The 25,379-nt window shown below is 48.7% G+C and overlaps 1 protein-coding gene across 1 annotated transcript in view; it reads right to left on the reverse strand.

Moving 5' to 3' along the window:
* The window catches only part of WDR43 (WD repeat domain 43), a 462,775-nt gene that overhangs the window by 48,426 nt on the left and 388,970 nt on the right, over positions 1–25,379 (reverse strand). The window contains exon 14 of the mRNA XM_069236209.1: positions 17,656–17,719. Within this exon, the coding sequence (XP_069092310.1) occupies positions 17,656–17,719 (64 nt within the window). The remainder of the gene's footprint in view (positions 1–17,655; positions 17,720–25,379) is intronic.

Here is a 25,379-nt window from a genome sequence, read left to right on the forward strand (position 1 = left end):
ACTCAGAGACAAATCCAGCCAATAGGTTTTGTATAGAAAAATATCTTTTCTTAGTTTATTTTAAGAACCACAGGTTCAAATTCTACATGTAATATCTTATTCGAAAGGTATTGCAGGTAAGTACTTTAGGAACTTCAAATCATAAAAATTGCATGTATACTTTTCAAGTTATTCACAAATAGCTGTTTTAAAAGTGGACACAGTGCAATTTTCACAGTTCCTAGGGGAGGTAAGTATTTGTTAGGTTAACCAGGTAAGTAAGACACTTACAGGGCTCAGTTCTTGGTCCAAGGTAGCCCACCGTTGGGGGTTCAGAGCAACCCCAAAGTCACCACACCAGCAGCTCAGGGCCGGTCAGGTGCAGAGTTCAAAGTGGTGCCCAAAACACATAGGCTAGAATGGAGAGGAGGGGGTGCCCCGGTTCCGGTCTGCTTGCAGGTAAGTACCCGCGTCTTCGGAGGGCAGACCAGGGGGGTTTTGTAGGGCACCGGGGGGGACACAAGCCCACACAGAAATTTCACCCTCAGCGGCGCGGGGGCGGCCGGGTGCAGTGTAGAAACAAGCGTCGGGTTCGCAATGTTAGTCTATGAGAGATCTCGGGATCTCGGAAACCTCCACTTGGGCAAGGGAGAGGGACTCCTGGGGGTCACTTCTCCAGTGAAAGTCCGGTCCTTCAGGTCCTGGGGGCTGCGGGTGCAGGGTCTCTCCCAGGTGTCGGGACTTTAGGTTCAAAGAGTCGCGGTCAGGGGAAGCCTCGGGATTCCCTCTGCAGGCGGCGCTGTGGGGGCTCAGGGGGGACAGGTTTTGGTACTCACAGTATCAGAGTAGTCCTGGGGTCCCTCCTGAGGTGTTGGATCGCCACCAGCCGAGTTGGGGTCGCCGGGTGCAGTGTTGCAAGTCTCACGCTTCTTGCGGGGAGCTTGCAGGGTTCTTTTAAAGCTGCTGGAAACAAAGTTGCAGCTTTTCTTGGAGCAGGTCCGCTGTCCTCGGGAGTTTCTTGTCTTTTCGAAGCAGGGGCAGTCCTCAGAGGATGTCGAGGTCGCTGGTCCCTTTGGAAGGCGTCGCTGGAGCAGGATCTTTGGAAGGCAGGAGACAGGCCGGTGAGTTTCTGGAGCCAAGGCAGTTGTCGTCTTCTGGTCTTCCTCTGCAGGGGTTTTCAGCTAGGCAGTCCTTCTTCTTGTAGTTGCAGGAATCTAATTTTCTAGGGTTCAGGGTAGCCCTTAAATACTAAATTTAAGGGCGTGTTTAGGTCTGGGGGGTTAGTAGCCAATGGCTACTAGCCCTGAGGGTGGGTACACCCTCTTTGTGCCTCCTCCCAAGGGGAGGGGGTCACAATCCTAACCCTATTGGGGGAATCCTCCATCTGCAAGATGGAGGATTTCTAAAAGTTAGAGTCACCTCAGCTCAGGACACCTTAGGGGCTGTCCTGACTGGCCAGTGACTCCTCCTTGTTTTTCTCATTATTTTCTCCGGCCTTGCCGCCAAAAGTGGGGCCTGGCCGGAGGGGGCGGGCAACTCCACTAGCTGGAGTGTCCTGCTGGGTTGGCACAAAGGAGGTGAGCCTTTGAGGCTCACCGCCAGGTGTGACAACTCCTGCCTGGGGGAGGTGTTAGCATCTCCACCCAGTGCAGGCTTTGTTACTGGCCTCAGAGTGACAAAGGCACTTTCCCCATGGGGCCAGCAACATGTCTCGGTTTGTGGCAGGCTGCTAAAACTAGTCAGCCTACACAGATAGTCGGTTAAGTTTCAGGGGGCACCTCTAAGGTGCCCTCTGTGGTGTATTTTACAATAAAATGTACACTGGCATCAGTGTGCATTTATTGTGCTGAGAAGTTTGATACCAAACTTCCCAGTTTTCAGTGTAGCCATTATGGTGCTGTGGAGTTCGTGTTTGACAGACTCCCAGACCATATACTCTTATGGCTACCCTGCACTTACAATGTCTAAGGTTTTGTTTAGACACTGTAGGGGTACCATGCTCATGCACTGGTGCCCTCACCTATGGTATAGTGCACCCTGCCTTAGGGCTGTAAGGCCTGCTAGAGGGGTGTCTTACCTATACTGCATAGGCAGTGAGAGGCTGGCATGGCACCCTGAGGGGAGTGCCATGTCGACTTACTCGTTTTGTTCTCACTAGCACACACAAGCTGGCAAGCAGTGTGTCTGTGCTGAGTGAGAGGTCTCCAGGGTGGCATAAGACATGCTGCAGCCCTTAGAGACCTTCCTTGGCATCAGGGCCCTTGGTACTAGCAGTACCAGTTACAAGGGACTTATCTGGATGCCAGGGTCTGCCAATTGTGGATACAAAAGTACAGGTTAGGGAAAGAACACTGGTGCTGGGGCCTGGTTAGCAGGCCTCAGCACACTTTCAATTGTAAACATAGCATCAGCAAAGGCAAAAAGTCAGGGGGCAACCATGCCAAGGAGGCATTTCCTTACAAGGGTGTTGAATAAAAAGTCATCCTCGACCTGTTCTGAGTGGAGGCTTACATTGTGAAATTGTGCTGCTCTAGCCACCACTTGAGAATACGCAGTGCTGTCCTCTGGTGGAGATGGCTTCGTAGGGTATGCCTCCGGGCTGTTATCTGACACTGGGGCGTCGTATAAGTCCCATGCGTCCTGATCTTGGTCACCCTGGCTCATGGTGGTGTGAGCTGGGGAATGTGATGGAGTTTGTGCTGGTGAGACATTAATTACAGGTGGAGGAGAGGGTGGTGGAGTAACCTTTTTCACCACCTTTGTTTGTGGTGTTTGTTCAGTTTGGAACTCCAATCTTCTCTTTCTTCTAATAGGGGGAAGGGTGCTTATTTTTCCTGTCCCCTCCTGTATGAAAATACGCTTTTGCGTATGGTCTACGTCAGTTGATTGTAGCTCTTCCTCAAACCTATGCTTTCGCATTTGGGAGGTTAGCGATTGCTCTTCTGTATAAGAGCCTGAAACTGGGTCGGTTGCAGTCTGTTTTGGCACCGAAACCCTGTCTGCATCTTTTTTCGGCTCCGAGGTGACTTTTTTCTTTTTCGGGGCCGAAACCTCTCGGCGTCGATCTTCGTCGGTGCCGCTGTCTCGGCGTCGAGCCGTGTCTACACCGGTATCTCGGTGTCGATGCTTGTCTCCAGCACTTTCTCGGTCCCGAGAAGGCTGCGTGCCGGTGTCTCGACCGGAGTCGGACGATCTCGGCACTGTTTGGGCCTTTTTCGGTGCCGACGGTCGGTCACCGAATTTATGGGTCGAGCCATGGCCTGGTGGCAGTGGCGTCCCCTGGGCCTTGTAAATCTTCTTCTGAGTGGTTTTCGACGTCTTACTCACGGTTTGTGTATCGTCGAATCCTTCGGAGTCCGATTTGTGGATCGAAAAGGTTCCTTCCTCTTCTTGTTCCTCGAACTCTCGGTGGGCTGTCGGCGCAGACGCCATCTGAAGTCTTCTGGCTCGACAGTCTCGGAGTGTTTTTCGGGACCGGAACGCACGACAGGCCTCGCAGGTGTCTTCACTGTGCTCAGGTGACAGGCACAGGTTACAGACCAAGTGTTGGTCTGTATAGGGGTATTTATTGTGGCATTTGGGACAGAAGCGGAACGGGGTCCGTTCCATCGGCGTTCTTCTGCATGCGGTCGGGCCGACCAGGCCCCGACGGGGGATCGAAAAACTACCCCGAAGGGCACCGGAGCTCTTCGATCTTTCGACGCGGTGTTGAATCTAACTACGCCGATCCCGAACGCAACAATACCGACGAAAATCTTCCGAAATTAGCTATCTTTCCGTTCCGAAACTCAGAGCGACAGGAACACGTCCGAACACGATGGCGGAAAAAAAAAACAATCGAAGATGGAGTCGACGCCCATGCGCAATGGAGACAAAAGGAGGAGTCACTCGGTCCCGTGACTCGAAAGACTTCTTCGAAGAAAAACAACTTGTAACACTCCGGCCCAACACCAGATGGCGAGCTATGCAAAACATGCGTATCTACAGCGACAGATGCCATCGAACATAAAATTACTTTAACTTGGTCTTTAGATGCAATAAATGTTGTAAGCAGTTGTTAGCCAACAGCTAAAAAGTCGGCAAGAACTATTCTTTTAGCTACACAAGTTGAGGGCCAGTTAGAGGGACCACTGAAATCCAGAGGCACAGTTACCTGTCACTTTCAGCATGGGGGGGTTGGGTGTCAGGCATTTGGGGAATTCAGTGCAGGTCCAGTAGCCGCTGGCAAACTAGTCTCCCAGCTACAGTAGTCTTCAGCATCTGCTTGTGGGTAAGCTCTTCATTCTTGCAGAGCAAGCAGAGTCCACTTCAGCATCGTCCAATGGATCGACAGACTTGTGGATCTTTCAGGAAGGTCTGGAGACTGTCTCATACCAGGCATTCGGTGTCCAGCAGCATGAAGGCATTCCTGAGTAGCTGGAGTCTCAGAAGTGCAGGCTTCTTCCAGGTTTTTTGTCTCTGGTTGTGATGTGGGGCTAGCCAACAAGCCCTTTAAGTCACTTCTTCCGTCTTAGCATTAGAGGAGCCCTCTTCCACAGGTGGGCATGGCAGGCACAGTCCTCTCTGTGAATTCCTCCCTTTCCCCAGGTGCAATCCAGACTTTGGTGCAGCCTCTCTGTGCTGGATCCAGGAAGCAGCAGGACAGTTTTCCTCCCTTCCAGTTAGTGGTTTGAAGGCCGTGGGTGTAAACTACCTCTTTTATGCCATCTTCTCATTTGTAGGAAGGGGGTGACTCACTAACCAACATAGCAATAGTTCCCACGATCAACCCTTCCCACTTGACATCACTTCCTGGAGGTTTGGCTACCAAAATCCAAGGTGGTGCAAACCTTCTTCCTCCGTGAAAAGCCTTGGGGATACCCTTGGGGTGCACCCCGTATAAAGAACCACTCCTCCTGGAAACCTGGCTCGGTAATGGATTCTTCCTCTGTGGAGCAGATGCCAGCCACTCTGCCTACACAAAGAGCAGGCAGCCAAAAGTGCGATTGCCAGTTGCCTCACTGAGGCAGTAGCCTCTTTGAAGCTGGGCAATCTGGAGATGTAGCCTGGCAGTCATCCTGCTGGAGGAGGCCACACCTCCTCCCTCTAACAATTCTTTGCTCCCTGTTCCTGGAAGCATTTCACACGTTCTAACAGAGGGGGAACCATGTTATTTCAGGTGAAAACTGTTGCCAATCGACAGGAAGGCTACCAAAGGTATGGGCAACAAAGTAGAGACATTTTTTAAAATCATCTACTTATTAAGAGTTATCATGTAAGATAGCAATGAGCCTGGTTTAATGTAACTACTAATTTGATAGCTTGGTGTGACATCTTCGGTGATCCCAAATGGAAGTTGGCACTTAACCTCGTGGCAAGTGAAACTCCAACTTATTCAATGAGGCCACTAGCCGGGCTACAGTGAAAATTGCAATTTTGTGCCACAGTCAGGGCATGTTTGATACAAATGAAACATGCCGTTCTCATTATTAAGTACCCTGCCTAGTCAGCAGACAAGGACTTCCCCCAAGGTGGCGGCTTACTAATATTAAAAAGATTTTGACTTGGCAGTAGAGCTGGCAGTTTGGGGCTGAATAACTAGGCTGCAATGGTAGACAGTTGCGTTTTCACCTTGTCACTGCATTGGTAGCTCAATTTAGTGCTGCAGTTCATTAGTTACATTTAACTTAACGGCCCTGGCTACTTCTTGTACCATAGCCTAGGGAATAAGCTTAAAGTCCCTAGAAAAGGCTGGATTCTGCGGTGGTACAAGATGCAACTTTTTGGCACTGACTATGAACACTAGCTTGAACAACAGGGTCACTGTTGTCTGTGTGAGCTATGCATTACTGTCAGGTCTTCCTCTTTTTTTTTTTTTTTATCAGCCAGCCGTTTAGTTAAGAAAACACACAAGATGAATTTCTGGACAGATGTACAGCTACCACTGCAGGACAATTGGTAAATGCCTCTGGAACTGTTGTGTCTCCAAAGGGAAGAACTATAAATTGGTAGTAAGGCTCATTTCCCACATAGCGCAAGTAGAGGTGATGTGCCGGATGGATGGGGATGTGGAAGTAGATGCCTGTTGGGCCAGGGTTTGTAGTGGGATCCCCTTTGCAGAGCAGTAGAATTAAGTCCTGCAGGAGGGTCATTATGAAGTGCTCAGATGAGATCGATCAGTTAAGAAGCCTCAGCTCTAGGATAAACTGCAGGGTTCCATGCTTTTTTGGGTTTGAGAAAGTGCAGGTAGGAAACCTCTTAGCCCAGTTAGTGAGGTGTACAGGCCTTTGATTTTTCCTAACATGTTGACTTGACTCCAAACTAATGTTCTCCATAGGAGGGGTCACTGAGTGTAGGAAGTTGGCTCTGTATGTGCTATTTCAAAGTAAGGAATAGCATGCACAGAGTCCAAGGGTTCCCCTTAGAGGTAAAATAGTGGTAAAAATAGATAATACTAATGCTCTATTTTGTGGTAGTGTGGTCGAGCAGTAGGCTTATCCAAGGAGTAGTGTTAAGCATTTGTTGTACATACACATAGACAATAAATGAGGTACACACACTCAGAGACAAATCCAGCCAATAGGTTTTTGTATAGAAAAATATCTTTTCTTAGTTTATTTTAAGAACCACAGGTTCAAATTCTACATGTAATAGCTCATTCGAAAGGTATTGCAGGTAAGTACTTTAGGAACTTCAAATCATCAAAATTGCATGTATACTTTTCAAGTTATTGACAAATAGCTGTTTTAAAAGTGGACACTTAGTGCAATTTTCACAGTTCCTGGGGGAGGTAAGTTTTTGTTAATTTTACCAGGTAAGTAGGACACTTACAGGGTTCAGTTCTTGGTCCAAGGTAGCCCACCGTTGGGGGTTCAGAGCAACCCCAAAGTCACCACACCAGCAGCTCAGGGCCGGTCAGGTGCAGAGTTCCAAGTGGTGCCCAAAACACATAGGCTAGAATGGAGAGAAGGGGGTGCCCCGGTTCCGGTCTGCTTGCAGGTAAGTACCCGCGTCTTCGGAGGGCAGACCAGGGGGGTTTTGTAGGGCACCGGGGGGGACACAAGTCCACACAGAAATTTCACCCTCAGCAGCGCGGGGGCGGCCGGGTGCAGTGTCGAAACAAGCGTCGGGTTTGTAATGGAAGTCAATGGGAGATCTAGGGATCTCTTCAGCGCTGCAGACAGGCAAGGGGGGGGTTCCTCGGGGAAACCTCCACCTGGGCAAGGGAGAGGGACTCCTGGGGGTCACTCCTCCAGTGAAAGTCCGGTCCTTCAGGTCCTGGGGGCTGCGGGTGCAGGGTCTCTCCCAGGTGTCGGGACTTTAGGTTCAAAGAGTCGCGGTCAGGGGAAGCCTCGGGATTCCCTCTGCAGGCGGCGCTGTGGGGGCTCAGGGGGGACAGGTTTTTGTACTCACAGTCTTAGAGTAGTCCTGGGGTCCCTCCTGAGGTGTTGGATCGCCACCAGCCGAGTCGGGGTCGCCGGGTGCAGTGTTGCAAGTCTCACGCCTTTTGCGGGGAGCTTGCAGGGTTCTTTAAAGCCGCTGGAAACAAAGTTGCAGCTTTTCTTGGAGCAGGTCCGCTGTCCTCGGGAGTTTCTTGTCTTTTCGAAGCAGGGGCAGTCCTCAGAGGATGTCGAGGTCGCTGGTCCCTTTGGAAGGCGTCGCTGGAGCAGGATCTTTGGAAGGCAGGAGACAGGCCGGTGAGTTTCTGGAGCCAAGGCAGTTGTCGTCTTCTGGTCTTCCTCTGCAGGGGTTTTCAGCTAGGCAGTCCTTCTTCTTGTAGTTGCAGGAATCTAACTTTCTAGGGTTCAGGGTAGCCCTTAAATACTAAATTTAAGGGCGTGTTTAGGTCTGGGGGGTTAGTAGCCAATGGCTACTAGCCCTGAGGGTGGGTACACCCTTTTTGTGCCTCCTCCCAAGGGGAGGGGGTCACAATCCTAACCCTATTGGGGGAATCCTCCATCTGCAAGATGGAGGATTTCTAAAAGTTAGAGTCACCTCAGCTCAGGACACCTTAGGGGCTGTCCTGACTGGCCAGTGACTCCTCCTTGTTTTTCTCATTATTTTCTCCGGCCTTGCCGCCAAAAGTGGGGCCTGGCCGGAGGGGGCGGGCAACTCCACTAGCTGGAGTGTCCTGCTGGGTTGGCACAAAGGAGGTGAGCCTTTGAGGCTCACCGCCAGGTGTGACAATTCCTGCCTGGGGGAGGTGTTAGCATCTCCACCCAGTGCAGGCTTTGTTACTGGCCTCAGAGTGACAAAGGCACTCTCCCCATGGGGCCAGCAACATGTCTCGGTTTGTGGCAGGCTGCTAAAACTAGTCAGCCTACACAGATAGTCGGTTAAGTTTCAGGGGGTACCTCTAAGGTGCCCTCTGTGGTGTATTTTACAATAAAATGTACACTGGCATCAGTGTGCATTTATTGTGCTGAGAAGTTTGATACCAAACTTCCCAGTTTTCAGTGTAGCCATTATGGTGCTGTGGAGTTCGTGTTTGACAGACTCCCAGACCATATACTCTTATGGCTACCCTGCACTTACAATGTCTAAGGTTTTATTTAGACACTGTAGGGGTACCATGCTCATGCACTGGTACCCTCACCTATGGTATAGTGCACCCTGCCTTAGGGCTGTAAGGCCTGCTAGAGGGGTGTCTTACCTATACTGCATAGGCAGTGAGAGGCTGGCATGGCACCCTGAGGGGAGTGCCATGTCGACTTACTCGTTTTGTCCTCACTAGCACACACAAGCTGGCAAGCAGTGTGTCTGTGCTGAGTGAGAGGTCTCCAGGGTGGCATAAGACATGCTGCAGCCCTTAGAGACCTTCCTTGGCATCAGGGCCCTTGGTACTAGAAGTACCAGTTACAAGGGACTTATCTGGATGCCAGGGTCTGCCAATTGTGGATACAAAAGTACAGGTTAGGGAAAGAACACTGGTGCTGGGGCCTGGTTAGCAGGCCTCAGCACACTTTCAATTGTAAACATAGCATCAGCAAAGGCAAAAAGTCAGGGGGCAACCATGCCAAGGAGGCATTTCCTTACACAACCCCCCCCCAAACGAAAGAGGATGAGACTAACCTTTCCCAAGAGAGTCTTCATTTTCTAAGTGGAAGAACCTGGAAAGGCCATCTGCATTGGCATGGGCAGTCCCAGGTCTGTGTTCCACTATAAAGTCCATTCCCTGTAGGGAGATGGACCACCTCAACAGTTTAGGATTTTCACCTTTCATTTGCATCAGCCATTTGAGAGGTCTGTGGTCAGTTTGAACTAGGAAGTGAGTCCCAAAGAGGTATGGTCTCAGCTTCTTCAGGGACCAAACCACAGCAAAGGCCTCCCTCTCAATGGCACTCCAACGCTGCTCCCTGGGGAGTAACCTCCTGCTAATGAAAGCAACAGGCTGGTCAAGGCCATCATCATTTGTTTGGGACAAAACTGCCCCTATCCCATGTTCAGAGGCATCAGTCTGCACAATGAACTGCTTAGAATAATCTGGAGCTTTGAGAACTGGTGCTGAGCACATTGCTTGTTTCAGGGTGTCAAAGGCCTGTTGGCAGTCCACAGTCCAGTTCACTTTCTTGGGCATTTTCTTGGAGGTGAGCTCAGTGAGGGCTGTCACAATGGATCCATATCCCTTCACAAACCTCCTGTAGTACCCAGTCAAGCCAAGGAATGCCCTGACTTGAGTCTGGGTTTTTGGAGCTACCCAGTCCAGAATAGTCTGGATCTTGGGTTGGAGTGGCTGAACTTGGCCTCCACCTACAAGGTGTCCCAAGTAAACCACAGTTCCCTGCCCTATCTGGCATTTGGATGCCTTGATAGAGAGGCCTGCAGATTGCAGAGCCTTCAAAACCTTCCTCAGGTGGACCAGGTGATCCTGCCAGGTGGAGCTAAAGACAGCAATATCATCAAGATAAGCTGTGCTAAAGGACTCCAAGCCAGCAAGGACTTGATTCACCAACCTTTGGAAGGTGGCAGGGGCATTCTTTAAACCAAAGGGCATAACAGTAAACTGATAATGCCCATCAGGTGTGGAGAATGCTGTCTTTTCTTTTGCTCCAGGTGCCATTTTTATTTGCCAGTACCCTGCTGTCAAGTCAAAGGTACTTAGAAATTTGGCAGCACCTAATTTATCAATGAGCTCATCAGCTCTTGGAATTGGATGAGCATCTGTCTTGGTGACAGAATTGAGCCCTCTGTAGTCCACACAAAACCTCATCTCTTTCTTTCCATCTGTGGTGTGAGGTTTGGGGACTAAGACCACTGGGCTAGCCCAGGGGCTGTCAGAGCGCTCAATGACTCCCAATTCCAGCATCTTGTGGACTTCCACCTTGATGCTTTCCTTAACATGGTCAGACTGTCTAAAGATTTTGTTCTTGACAGGCATGCTGTCTCCTGTGTCCACATCATGGGTACACAGGTGTGTCTGACCAGGGGTTAAGGAGAAGAGTTCAGGAAACTGTTGTAGGACTCTCCTACAATCAGCTTGCTGTTGGCCAGAGAGGGTGTCTGAGTAGATCACTCCATCTACTGTACCATCTTTTGGGTCTGATGACAGAAGATCAGGGAGAGGTTCACTCTCTGCCTCCTGATCCTCATCTGTCACCATCAACAGATTGACATCAGCCCTGTCGTGGAAGAGCTTAAGGCGGTTTACATGGATCACCCTCTTGGGGCTCCTGCTTGTGCCCAGGTCCACCAGGTAGGTGACCTGACTCTTCCTCTCTAGTACTGGGTAAGGGCCACTCCATTTGTCCTGGAGTGCCCTGGGAGCCACAGGCTCCAGAACCCAGACTTTCTGCCCTGGTTGGAACTCAACCAGTGCAGCCTTTTGGTCATACCAAAACTTCTGGAGCTGTTGGCTGGCCTCAAGGTTTTTGGTTGCCTTTTCCATGTACTCTGCCATTCTAGAGCGAAGGCCAAGTACATAGTCCACTATGTCCTGTTTAGGCTCATGGAGAGGTCTCTCCCAGCCTTCTTTAACAAGGGCAAGTGGTCCCCTTACAGGATGACCAAACAGAAGTTCAAAGGGTGAGAACCCTACTCCCTTCTGTGGTACCTCCCTGTAAGCGAAAAGCAGACATGGCAGGAGGACATCCCATCTCCTTTTGAGTTTTTCTGGGAGCCCCATGATCATGCCTTTTAATGTCTTGTTGAATCTCTCAACTAAGCCATTAGTTTGTGGATGGTAAGGGGTAGTGAATTTATAAGTCACTCCACACTCATTCCACATGTGCTTTAGGTATGCTGACATGAAGTTGGTACCTCTGTCAGACACCACCTCCTTAGGGAAACCCACTCTGGTAAAGATACCAATGAGGGCCTTGGCTACTGCAGGGGCAGTAGTCGACCTAAGGGGAATAGCTTCAGGATACCTGGTAGCATGATCCACTACTACCAGGATATACATATTTCCTGAGGCTGTGGGAGGTTCTAGTGGACCAACTATGTCCACACCCACTCTTTCAAAGGGCACCCCCACCACTGGAAGTGGAATGAGGGGGGCCTTTGGATGCCCACCTGTCTTACCACTGGCTTGACAGGTGGGGCAGGAGAGGCAAAACTCCTTAACCATGTTGGACATATTGGGCCAGTAGAAGTGGTTGACTAACCTATCCCACGTCTTGGTTTGTCCCAAATGTCCAGCAAGGGGAATGTCATGAGCCAATGTTAGGATGAACTCTCTGAACAGCTGAGGCACTACCACTCTCCTAGTGGCACCAGGTTTGGGGTCTCTGGCCTCAGTGTACAGGAGCCCATCCTCCCAATAGACCCTATGTGTTCCATTTTTCTTGCCTTTGGACTCTTCAGCAGCTTGCTGCCTAAGGCCTTCAAGAGAGGGACAGGTTTCTTGTCCCTTACACAGCTCCTCCCTTGAGGGTCCCCCTGGGCCTAAGAGTTCAACCTGATAAGGTTCAAGCTCCAAAGGCTCAGTTCCCTCAGAGGGCAGAACTTCTTCCTGAGAAGAGAGGTTCTCTTTTTCTGACTGTGTTGCAGTTGGTTTCCCAACTGACTTTCCTTTTCTCTTGGTAGGCTGGGCCATTTTTCCAGACTCCAGCTCTACTTGTTCACCCTGTGCCTTGCATTGTGCTCTTGTTTTCACACACACCAGTTCAGGGATACCCAGCATTGCTGCATGGGTTTTTAGTTCTACCTCAGCCCATGCTGAGGACTCCAGGTCATTTCCAAGCAGACAGTCCACTGGGATATTTGAGGAGACCACCACCTGTTTCAGGCCATTGACCCCTCCCCATTCTAAAGTAACCATTGCCATGGGATGTACTTTTCTCTGATTGTCAGCGTTGGTGACTGTGTAAGTTTTTCCAGTCAGGTATTGGCCAGGGGAAACCAGTTTCTCTGTCACCATGGTGACACTGGCACCTGTATCCCTCAGGCCCTCTATTCTAGTCCCATTAATTAAGAGTTGCTGTCTGTATTTTTGCATGTTAGGCGGCCAGACAGCTAGTGTGGCTAAATCCACCCCACCCTCAGAAACTAGAGTAGCTTCAGTGTGGACCCTGATTTGCTCTGGGCACACTGTTGATCCCACTTGGAGACTAGCCATACCAGTGTTACCTGGATGGGAGTTTGGAGTGGAACCTTTCTTGGGACAGGCCTTGTCTCCAGTTTGGTGTCCATGCTGTTTACAGCTATGACACCAGGCCTTTTTGGGATCAAAGTTTTTACCCTTGTACCCATTGTTTTGTGAAGAGGCTCTGGGCCCACCCTCCTGTGCAGGTTTTTGGGGGCCTGTAGAAGACTCTTTACTATTTTTAGTTTTGGTTGTCTCATCACCCTTCTGCTGGGGAGTCTTTGTGACCCCTTTCTTTTGGTCACCCCCTGTTGAAGTCTTGGACACCCTTGTCTTGACCCAATGGTCCGCCTTCTTTCCCAATTCTTGGGGAGAAATTGGTCCTAGGTCTACCAGATGCTGATGCAGTTTATCATTGAAACAATTACTTAACAGGTGTTCTTTCACAAATAAATTGTACAGCCCATCATAATTATTTACACCACTGCCTTGAATCCAACCATCTAGTGTTTTCACTGAGTAGTCAACAAAGTCAACCCAGGTCTGGCTCGAGGATTTTTGAGCCCCCCTGAACCTAATCCTGTACTCCTCAGTGGAGAATCCAAAGCCCTCAATCAGGGTACCCTTCATGAGGTCATAAGATTCTGCATCTTGTCCAGAGAGTGTGAGGAGTCTATCCCTACACTTTCCTGTGAACATTTCCCAAAGGAGAGCACCCCAGTGAGATCTGTTCACTTTTCTGGTTACACAAGCCCTCTCAAAAGCTGTGAACCATTTGGTGATGTCATCACCATCTTCATATTTAGTTACAATCCCTTTGGGGATTTTCAACATGTCAGGAGAATCTCTGACCCTATTTATGTTGCTGCCACCATTGATGGGTCCTAGGCCCATCTCTTGTCTTTCCCTCTCTATGGCTAGGATCTGTCTTTCCAAAGCCAATCTTTTGGCCATCCTGGCTAACTGGATGTCCTCTTCACTGGGGTTATCCTCAGTGATTTCAGAGTTGTTGGTCCCTCCTGTGAGGGAACCAGCATCTCTGACTATTATTTGTGGAGTCAGGGCTTGAGAAGCCCTGCTCTCCCTAAGTAGGACTGGAGGGGGGGAATTTCCCTCCAAGTCACTATCTTCATCCTCTGAGTTGCCATCCTCAGAGGGGTTGGCCTTTTCAAACTCTGCCAAAAGCTCCTGGAGCTGTACTTTGGTAGGTTTGGGGCCCATTGCTATTTTCTTTAGTTTACAGAGTGACCTTAGCTCTCTCATCTGTAGATGGAGGTAAGGTGTGGTGTCGAGTTCCACCACATTCACATCTGTGCTAGACATTATGCTTCTAAAAGTTGGAATACTTTTTAAGAAACTAAAACTGGTTCTAGAATCTAATTCAAACTTTTACAAACTTTTAAACTCTAAAAGAAATGCTAAACAGGATCTAACACAAGGCCCTAGCAGGTCTTTTAAGAATTTAGAAAACTTTTCAAATTGCAAAAATCAATTTCTAATGACAATTTTGGAATTTGTCGTGTGATCAGGTATTGGCTGAGTAGTCCAGCAAATGCAAAGTCTTGTACCCCACCGCTGATCCACCAATGTAGGAAGTTGGCTCTGTATGTGCTATTTCAAAGTAAGGAATAGCATGCACAGAGTCCAAGGGTTCCCCTTAGAGGTAAAATAGTGGTAAAAATAGATAATACTAATGCTCTATTTTGTGGTAGTGTGGTCGAGCAGTAGGCTTATCCAAGGAGTAGTGTTAAGCATTTGTTGTACATACACATAGACAATAAATGAGGTACACACACTCAGAGACAAATCCAGCCAATAGGTTTTTGTATAGAAAAATATCTTTTCTTAGTTTATTTTAAGAACCACAGGTTCAAATTCTACATGTAATAGCTCATTCGAAAGGTATTGCAGGTAAGTACTTTAGGAACTTCAAATCATCAAAATTGCATGTATACTTTTCAAGTTATTGACAAATAGCTGTTTTAAAAGTGGACACTTAGTGCAATTTTCACAGTTCCTGGGGGAGGTAAGTTTTTGTTAATTTTACCAGGTAAGTAGGACACTTACAGGGTTCAGTTCTTGGTCCAAGGTAGCCCACCGTTGGGGGTTCAGAGCAACCCCAAAGTCACCACACCAGCAGCTCAGGGCCGGTCAGGTGCAGAGTTCCAAGTGGTGCCCAAAACACATAGGCTAGAATGGAGAGAAGGGGGTGCCCCGGTTCCGGTCTGCTTGCAGGTAAGTACCCGCGTCTTCGGAGGGCAGACCAGGGGGGTTTTGTAGGGCACCGGGGGGGACACAAGTCCACACAGAAATTTCACCCTCAGCAGCGCGGGGGCGGCCGGGTGCAGTGTCGAAACAAGCGTCGGGTTTGTAATGGAAGTCAATGGGAGATCTAGGGATCTCTTCAGCGCTGCAGACAGGCAAGGGGGGGGTTCCTCGGGGAAACCTCCACCTGGGCAAGGGAGAGGGACTCCTGGGGGTCACTCCTCCAGTGAAAGTCCGGTCCTTCAGGTCCTGGGGGCTGCGGGTGCAGGGTCTCTCCCAGGTGTCGGGACTTTAGGTTCAAAGAGTCGCGGTCAGGGGAAGCCTCGGGATTCCCTCTGCAGGCGGCGCTGTGGGGGCTCAGGGGGGACAGGTTTTTGTACTCACAGTCTTAGAGTAGTCCTGGGGTCCCTCCTGAGGTGTTGGATCGCCACCAGCCGAGTCGGGGTCGCCGGGTGCAGTGTTGCAAGTCTCACGCCTTTTGCGGGGAGCTTGCAGGGTTCTTTAAAGCCGCTGGAAACAAAGTTGCAGCTTTTCTTGGAGCAGGTCCGCTGTCCTCGGGAGTTTCTTGTCTTTTCGAAGCAGGGGCAGTCCTCAGAGGATGTCGAGGTCGCTGGTCCCTTTGGAAGGCGTCGCTGGAGCAGGATCTTTGGAAGGCAGGAGACAGGCCGGTGAGTTTCTGGAGCCAAGGCAGTTGTCGTCTTCTGGTCTTCCTCTGCAGGGGTTTTCAGCTAGGCAGTCCTTCTTCTTGTAGTTGCAGGAATCTAACTTTCTAGGGTTCAGGGTAGCCCTTAAATACTAAATTTAAGGGCGTGTTTAGGTCTGGGGGGTTAGTAGCCAATGGCTACTAGCCCTGAGGGTGGGTACACCCTTTTTGTGCCTCCTCCCAAGGGGAGGGGGTCACAATCCTAACCCTATTGGGGGAATCCTCCATCTGCAAGATGGAGGATTTCTAAAAGTTAGAGTCACCTCAGCTCAGGACACCTTAGGGGCTGTCCTGACTGGCCAGTGACTCCTCCTTGTTTTTCTCATTATTTTCTCCGGCCTTGCCGCCAAAAGTGGGGCCTGGCCGGAGGGGGCGGGCAACTCCACTAGCTGGAGTGTCCTGCTGGGTTGGCACAAAGGAGGTGAGCCTTTGAGGCTCACCGCCAGGTGTGACAATTCCTGCCTGGGGGAGGTGTTAGCATCTCCACCCAGTGCAGGCTTTGTTACTGGCCTCAGAGTGACAAAGGCACTCTCCCCATGGGGCCAGCAACATGTCTCGGTTTGTGGCAGGCTGCTAAAACTAGTCAGCCTACACAGATAGTCGGTTAAGTTTCAGGGGGTACCTCTAAGGTGCCCTCTGTGGTGTATTTTACAATAAAATGTACACTGGCATCAGTGTGCATTTATTGTGCTGAGAAGTTTGATACCAAACTTCCCAGTTTTCAGTGTAGCCATTATGGTGCTGTGGAGTTCGTGTTTGACAGACTCCCAGACCATATACTCTTATGGCTACCCTGCACTTACAATGTCTAAGGTTTTGTTTAGACACTGTAGGGGTACCATGCTCATGCACTGGTACCCTCACCTATGGTATAGTGCACCCTGCCTTAGGGCTGTAAGGCCTGCTAGAGGGGTGTCTTACCTATACTGCATTGGCAGTGAGAGGCTGGCATGGCACCCTGAGGGGAGTGCCATGTCGACTTACTCGTTTTGTCCTCACTAGCACACACAAGCTGGCAAGCAGTGTGTCTGTGCTGAGTGAGAGGTCTCCAGGGTGGCATAAGACATGCTGCAGCCCTTAGAGACCTTCCTTGGCATCAGGGCCCTTGGTACTAGAAGTACCAGTTACAAGGGACTTATCTGGATGCCAGGGTCTGCCAATTGTGGATACAAAAGTACAGGTTAGGGAAAGAACACTGGTGCTGGGGCCTGGTTAGCAGGCCTCAGCACACTTTCAATTGTAAACATAGCATCAGCAAAGGCAAAAAGTCAGGGGGCAACCATGCCAAGGAGGCATTTCCTTACACTGAGGTTGTTTGGATCTCTGTTTTGAATCTGAACACCCTAATGCAGGCTGGTGGTGAATTCCACTAATATTTGTTTGGCGGGACGCTGTACACCAGCTGACAAGAGCCAAGCCAATATTGACAATTGAAATAGCCTTTCCCTGCACCACTACTTCCTGAGGTGCTTTAACAAAAGTTGCATCTTCTACTATTGATTGCAATCATAACAGGAGAGCAAACCTACAATATCAGCAGTTCTCAACTCATTGCTTTCTTTGTCCAGTGGAAGGCGGAATGGGAGGGTAGTTTTATTAAACAAAAAAACAAAAAAAAAAAGCATCTTCTCCCTACAGCTCTTCCCAAACAGCCATTCTATATACAAGGTAAGTCCTAAAAGTGAACCACTGTATGGTGGACCACTGGTAGTTATGAACTGAAACCCACAGTTGTTGAGATTTAACGGGGATGCTGATGCAAACAGCAATTGGTTAATGGTTCTGGATCTCAAATTAAACATGTGAACCCAATGACTGGAAAAATAAAATCTGAGATGAGTCTTTGTACTGGTGCACTGTGGGCGAAAGTGAGGCCAAAGGACATCTTATTACCAATAGTCATTGGAACAGAAACAACTTGCAAACCGTTCGAGCTCAACCCAAGTTAGCAGGCATATGCAGAACACTTACATGCAGACATGCTACAAAGATTTTATGTACCTGAAACATTTCAAGTGTCAACAAAATTAAACCTTTTAGATTCTGTCTATATACGAAACAGCTTTTTAAATATAAACACGTCATGCAAGTAATTGTCTTTCTCATTTGAGAAATTGGGGACGTCATGCCACACTATACTTCAATATGAGGAAGTACTTGATATTATGTCTCAGTGCAGACAAGCATGGGATCGTACAATACTTACTGTTGTAAGGTATGAAGCATGCAGTGTGAAGACAGCCTTTATCCACCGGACCATGAGAATGGCACTGAATAAATGAATAAAACATTCAAAGTGATAAATGTTTTTATAGTAAAAGAAAATATACACAAGTAATTCTATATTGGATAAAGTACACTATTTTAAAATGTTACTTCGTGCGTAGCCACTGAAAGAATTAGGATCCATGGACGAAGTGAGGTTGGAATGCAGCAGACCCCCGCACCCCCCCAAAAAAAAGTAAATAAAAAAACATGCTTGAGTTCAGAAGGTGAATGAGCAAGATGCATTTACATTTTATGTTGCCACATTTGCTGTGAATTCAAAGACAGGTCAAATGTCAGGCTATGTCTTGTGACAAATTGTTGTTTATTTGGAAACTGGTATTTACTTTTATCAATTCTTTTTACCGAATTTATAGACAGTTCAAAATAAATTATTCCATTGTCATACAATACAGCAATAATATAAAATCAAGACAAAAAACAAATATAATAAATTAAAATGTTAAAATAGACAATAATCCATATAGAAGCGTCATATTAATAGAGCGCCTATTATGTACTATATCAAATCAAAGTTCAAAAGTTTAAAATGGCAGACTCCACCAATATATTGCACACACAAATTAGTCATTCCTGTAGCCCTAGCTATTGTTGATAAAAATTCTGACGAAATTAGGGCTTGCTCAAAGTACCGAAGATGATGGTTCATTGCATTACCCAGAGTTCTTTCGGTCTCATTGTCCAAGCAGCAAATACAAATTTGGAAACTGCAACATTCATTAATGAGGAATCACTAACAAATTCTTAGAGCAGTAACAATACATTAGAGAGGTTCCTATTGAAGGGAACATTCAGAGAAAAAAAGAAAAGTAGGTGCTGTTCTGCTACATCTGCAGTGGTGCAGAATTTGTAGTTTTTGGCTCAATCTGCCAAGGAAGCCCTATGAGCAGTGAAGCCTCTAGTGGCAAAGTGCCATACCTAAGCTGCAAAAACCGACTTGGAGCTGGTCTGATGACATCCGAAAAAGGCTTGGCCAAGAAACAGATTTAAAAATGCAGAAAAACTCTTGTAAAGATCCTCACTCACTAGACTGTTCAATCAGAGGGGATATCCTCTCCCAGAATTTATGCTTGACCGTTAGGGCAGCACTCTGTGGGAATGCAGCTGGTGTATCCCAGAATGCTTGATGCCCTTAGCTCAACCCAGGATTTCCTCAGGCTCCTCAGCCAAATCGATCTTTTGTACAGCTTGCATGTGCCGCGATATTTCAATAAGACCAACACTATAGTTTTACCGCTCAATGATCGACCATATGGAAAATGTCACTTACCCAGTGTACATCTGTTCGTGGCATTAGTCGCTGCAGATTCACATGCTGTGCAAAACCCGCCATCAGGTGTTGGGCTCGGAGTGTTACAAGTTGTTTTTCTTCGAAGAAGTCTTCGAGTCACGAGACCGAGGGACTCCTCCCATTTCGACTCCATTGCGCATGGGCGTCGACTCCATCTTAGATTGTTTTCCCCGCAGAGGGTGAGGTAGGAGTTGTGTATGCTAGTAATAGTGCCCATGCAATGGAGTGAATATGTATGTACATAATGAAGTTTAAGGTAATATATTTACAAATTTACAAATGTTCAAGATCAACTTCTAAACGGCTACAGGCTCCCGGGGAGGTGGGTGGGCGCATGTGAATCTGCAGCGACTAATGCCACAAACAGATGCACTGGGTAAGTGACGTTTTCCATTCGATGGCATGTGTAGCTGCAGATACACATGCTGTGCATAGACTAGTAAGCAGTTATCTCCCCAAAAGCGGTTGTAAGGAAATGCCTCCTTGGCATGGTTGCCCCCTGACTTTTTGCCTTTGCTGATGCTATGTTTACAATTGAAAGTGTGCTGAGGCCTGCTAACCAGGCCCCAGCACCAGTGTTCTTTCCCTAACCTGTACTTTTGTATCCACAATTGGCAGACCCTGGCATCCAGATAAGTCCCTTGTAACTGGTACTTCTAGTACCAAGGGCCCTGATGCCAAGGAAGGTCTCTAAGGGCTGCAGCATGTCTTATGCCACCCTGGAGACCTCTCACTCAGCACAGACACACTGCTTGCCAGCTTGTGTGTGCTAGTGAGAACCAAACGAGTAAGTCGACATGGCACTCCCCTCAGGGTGCCATGCCAGCCTCTCACTGCCTATGCAAGTATAGGTCAGTCACCCCTCTAGCAGGCCTTACAGCCCTAAGGCAGGGTGCACTATAACATAGGTGAGGGTACCAGTGCATGAGTGTGGTACCCCTACAGTGTCTAAACAAAACCTTAGACATTGTAAGTGCAGGGTAGCCATAAGAGTATATGGTCTGGGAGTTTGTCAAACACGAACTCCACAGCACCATAATGGCTACACTGAAAACTGGGAAGTTTGGTATCAAACTTCTCAGCACAATAAATGCACACTGATGCCAGTGTACATTTTATTGCAAAATACACCCCAGAGGGCACCTTAGAGGTGCCCCCTGAAACTTAACCGACTGTCTGTGTAGGCTGACTAGTTCCAGCAGCCTGCCACACTAGAGACATGTTGCTGGCCCCATGGGGAGAGCGCCTTTGTCACTCTGAGGCCAGTAACAAAGCCTGCACTGGGTGGAGATGCTAACACCTCCCCCAGGCAGGAGCTGTAACACCTGGCGGTGAGCCTCAAAGGCTCACCCCTTTGTCACAGCCCAGCAGGGCACTCCAGCTTAGTGGAGTTGCCCGCCCCCTCCGGCCACGGCCCCCACTTTTGGCGGCAAGGCTGGAGGGAACAAAGAAAGCAACAAGGAGGAGTCACTGGCCAGTCAGGACAGCCCCTAAGGTGTCCTGAGCTGAAGTGACTCTAACTTTTAGAAATCCTCCATCTTGCAGATGGAGGATTCCCCCAATAGGGTTAGGATTGTGACCCCCTCCCCTTGGGAGGAGGCACAAAGAGGGTGTACCCACCCTCAGGGCTAGTAGCCATTGGCTACTAACCCCCCAGACCTAAACACGCCCTTAAATTTAGTATTTAAGGGCTACCCTGAACCCTAGAAAATTAGATTCCTGCAACTACAAGAAGAGGGACTGCCTAGCTGAAAAACCCCTGCAGAGGAAGACCAGAAGACGACAACTGCCTTGGCTCCAGAAACTCACCGGCCTGTCTCCTGCCTTCCAAAGATCCTGCTCCAGCGACGCCTTCCAAAGGGACCAGCGACCTCGACATCCTCTGAGGACTGCCCCTGCTTCGAAAAGACAAGAAACTCCCGAGGACAGCGGACCTGCTCCAAGAAAAGCTGCAACTTTGTTTCCAGCAGCTTTAAAGAACCCTGCAAGCTCCCCGCAAGAAGCGTGAGACTTGCAACACTGCACCCGGCGACCCCGACTCGGCTGGTGGCGATCCAACACCTCAGGAGGGACCCCAGGACTACTCTAAGACTGTGAGTACAAAAACCTGTCCCCCCTGAGCCCCCACAGCGCCGCCTGCAGAGGGAATCCCGAGGCTTCCCCTGACCGCGACTCTTTGAATCCTAAGTCCCGACACCTGGGAGAGACCCTGCACCCGCAGCCTCCAGGACCTGAAGGACCGGACTTTCACTGGAGGAGTGACCCCCAGGAGTCCCTCTCCCTTGCCCAAGTGGAGGTTTCCCCGAGGAACCCCCCCCTTGCCTGCCTGCAGCGCTGAAGAGATCCCTAGATCTCCCATTGACTTCCATTACAAACCAGACGCTTGTTTCTACACTGCACCCGGCCGCCCCCGTGCTGCTGAGGGTGAAATTTCTGTGTGGGCTTGTGTCCCCCCCGGTGCCCTACAAAACCCCCCTGGTCTGCCCTCCGAAGACGCGGGTACTTACCTGCAAGCAGACCGGAACCGGGGCACCCCCTTCTCTCCATTCTAGCCTATGTGTTTTGGGCACCACTTTGAACTCTGCACCTGACCGGCCCTGAGCTGCTGGTGTGGTGACTTTGGGGTTGCTCTGAACCCCCAACGGTGGGCTACCTTGGACCAAGAACTAAGCCCTGTAAGTGTCTTACTTACCTGGTTAACCTAACAAATACTTACCTCCCCTAGGAACTGTGAAAATTGCACTAAGTGTCCACTTTTAAAACAGCTATTTGTCAATAACTTGAAGTATACATGCAATTTTTATGATTTAAAGTTCCTAAAGTACTTACCTGCAATACCTTCCAAATGAGATATTACATGTAGAATTTGAACCTGTGGTTCTTAAAATAAACTAAGAAAAGATATTTTTCTATACAAAAACCTATTGGCTGGATTTGTCTCTGAGTGTGTGTACCTCATTTATTGTCTATGTGTATGTACAACAAATGCTTAACACTACTCCTTGGATAAGCCTACTGCTCGACCACACTACCACAAAATAGAGCATTAGTATTATCTCTTTTACCACTATTTTACCTCTAAGGGGAACCCTTGGACTCTGTGCATGCTATTCCTTACTTTGAAATAGCACATACAGAGCCAACTTCCTACAAGGTGACTCTAACTTTTAGAAATCCTCCATCTTGCAGATGGAGGATTCCCCCAATAAGGTTAGGATTGTGACCCCCTCCCCTTGGGAGGAGGCACAAAGAGGGTGTACCCACCCTCAGGGCTAGTAGCCATTGGCTACTAACCCCCCAGACCTAAACACGCCCTTAAATTTAGTATTTAAGGGCTACCCTGAACCCTAGAAAATTAGATTCCTGCAACTACAAGAAGAAGGACTGCCTAGCTGAAAACCCCTGCAGAGGAAGACCAGAAGACTACAACTGCCTTGGCTCCAGAAACTCACCAGCCTGTCTCCTGCCTTCCAAAGATCCTGCTCCAGCGACGCCTTCCAAAGGGACCAGCGACCTCGACATCCTCTGAGGACTGCCCCTGCTTCGAAAAGACAAGAAACTCCCGAGGACAGCGGACCTGCTCCAAGAAAGGCTGCAACTTTGTTTCCAGCAGCCTTGAAAGAACCCTGCAAGCTCCCCGCAAGAAGCGTGAGACTTGCAACACTGCACCTGGCGACCCCGACTCGGCTGGTGGAGATCCAACACCTCAGGAGGGACCCCAGGACTACTCTGATACTGTGAGTACAAACACCTGTCCCCCCTGAGCACCCACAGCGCCGCCTGCAGAGGGAATCCCGAGGCTTCCCCTGACCGCGACTCCTTGAATCCAAAACCCGACGCCTGGGAGAGACCCTGCACCCGCAGCCCCCAGGACCTGAAGGACCGGACTTTCACTGGAGAAGTGACCCCCAGGAGTCCCTCTCCCTTGCCCAAGTGGAGGTTTCCCCGAGGAACCCCCCCCTTGCCTGCCTGCAGCGCTGAAGAGATCCCTAGATCTCCCATAGACTAACACTACAAACCCGACGCTTGTTCTAACACTGCACCCGGCTGCCCCCGCGCCGCTGAGGGTGAAATTCCTGTGTGGGCTTGTGTCCCCCCCGGTGCCCTACAAAACCCCCCTGGTCTGCCCTCCGAAGACGCGGGTACTTACCTGCTGGCAGACTGGAACCGGGGCACCCCCTTCTCCATTGAAGCCTATGTGTTTTGGGCACCACTTTGAACTCTGCACCTGACCGGCCCTGAGCTGCTGGTGTGGTAACTTTGGGGTTGCTCTGAACCCCCAACGGTGGGCTACTTTGGACCAAGAACTAAGCCCTGTAAGTGTCCTACTTACCTGGTTAACCTAACAAATACTTACCTCCCCTAGGAACTGTGAAAATTGCACTAAGTGTCCACTTTTAAAATAGCTATTTGTCAATAACTTGAAAAGTATACATGCAATTTTTATGATTTAAAGTTCCTAAAGTACTTACCTGCAATACCTTTCGAATGAGATATTACATGTAGAATTTGAACCTGTGGTTCTTAAAATAAACTAAGAAAAGATATTTTTCTATACAAAACCTATTGGCTGGATTTGTCTCAGTGTGTGTACCTCATTTATTGTCTATGTGTATGTACAACAAATGCTTAACACTACTCCTTGGATAAGCCTACTGCTCGACCACACTACCACAAAATAGAGCATTAGTATTATCTATTTTTACCACTATTTTACCTCTAAGGGGAACCCTTGGACTCTGTGCATGCTATTCCTTACTTTGAAATAGCACATACAGAGCCAACTTCCTACATTGGTGGATCAGCGGTGGGGTACAAGACTTTGCATTTGCTGGACTACTCAGCCAATACATGATCACACGACAAATTCCAAAATTGTCTTTAGAAATTGATTTTTGCAATTTGAAAAGTTTTCTAAATTCTTAAAAGACCTGCTAGGGCCTTGTGTTAGATCCTGTTTAGCATTTCTTTTAGAGTTTAAAAGTTTGTAAAAGTTTGAATTAGATTCTAGAACCAGTTGTAGATTCTTAAAAAGTATTCCAACTTTTAGAAGCAAAATGTCTAGCACAGATGTGACTGTGGTGGAACTCGACACCACACCTTACCTCCATCTTAAGATGAGGGAGCTAAGGTCACTCTGTAAAATAAAGAAAATAACAATGGGCCCCAAACCTACCAAAATACAGCTCCAGGAGCTTTTGGCAGAGTTTGAAAAGGCCAACCCCTCTGAGGGTGGCAACTCAGAGGAAGAGGATAGTGACTTGGAGGACAATTCCCCCCTACCAGTCCTATCTAGGGAGAACAGGGTCCCTCAAACCCTGACTCCAAAAATAATAGTCAGAGATGCTGGTTCCCTCACAGGAGAGACCAACACCTCTGAAATCACTGAGGATAACCCCAGTGAAGAGGACATCCAGTTAGCCAGGATGGCCAAAAGATTGGCTTTGGAAAGACAGATCCTAGCCATAGAGAGGGAAAGACAAGAGATGGGCCTAGGACCCATCAATGGTGGCAGCAACATAAATAGGGTCAGAGATTCTCCTGACATGTTGAAAATCCCTAAAGGGATTGTAACTAAATATGAAGATGGTGATGACATCACCAAATGGTTCACAGCTTTTGAGAGGGCTTGTGTAACCAGAAAAGTGAACAGATCTCACTGGGGTGCTCTCCTTTGGGAAATGTTCACTGGAAAGTGTAGGGATAGACTCCTCACACTCTCTGGACAAGATGCAGAATCTTATGACCTCATGAAGGGTACCCTGATTGAGGGCTTTGGATTCTCCACTGAGGAGTATAGGATTAGATTCAGGGGGGCTCAAAAATCCTCGAGCCAGACCTGGGTTGACTTTGTAGACTACTCAGTGAAAACACTAGATGGTTGGATTCAAGGCAGTGGTGTAAGTAATTATGATGGGCTGTACAATTTATTTGTGAAAGAACACCTATTGAGTAATTGTTCCAATGATAAACTGCATCAGCATCTGGTAGACCTAGGACCAATTTCTCCCCAAGAATTGGGAAAGAAGGCGGACCATTGGGTCAAGACAAGGGTGTCAAAGACTTCAACAGGGGGTGACCAAAAGAAAGGGGTCACAAAGACTCCCAAGGGGAAGGGTGATGAGACAACCAAAACTAAAAATAGTAAAGAGTCTTCTACAGGCCCCCAAAAACCTGCACAGGAGGGTGGGCCCAGAGCCTCTTCACAAAACAATGGGTACAAGGGTAAAAACTTTGATCCCAAAAAGGCCTGGTGTCATAGCTGTAAACAGCATGGACACCAAACTGGAGACAAGGCCTGTCCCAAGAAAGGTTCCACTCCAAACTCCCATCCAGGTAACACTGGTATGGCT

The sequence above is a fragment of the Pleurodeles waltl genome, chromosome 5, assembly GCF_031143425.1.
Source record: "Pleurodeles waltl isolate 20211129_DDA chromosome 5, aPleWal1.hap1.20221129, whole genome shotgun sequence".
NCBI lineage: Eukaryota > Metazoa > Chordata > Amphibia > Caudata > Salamandridae > Pleurodeles > Pleurodeles waltl.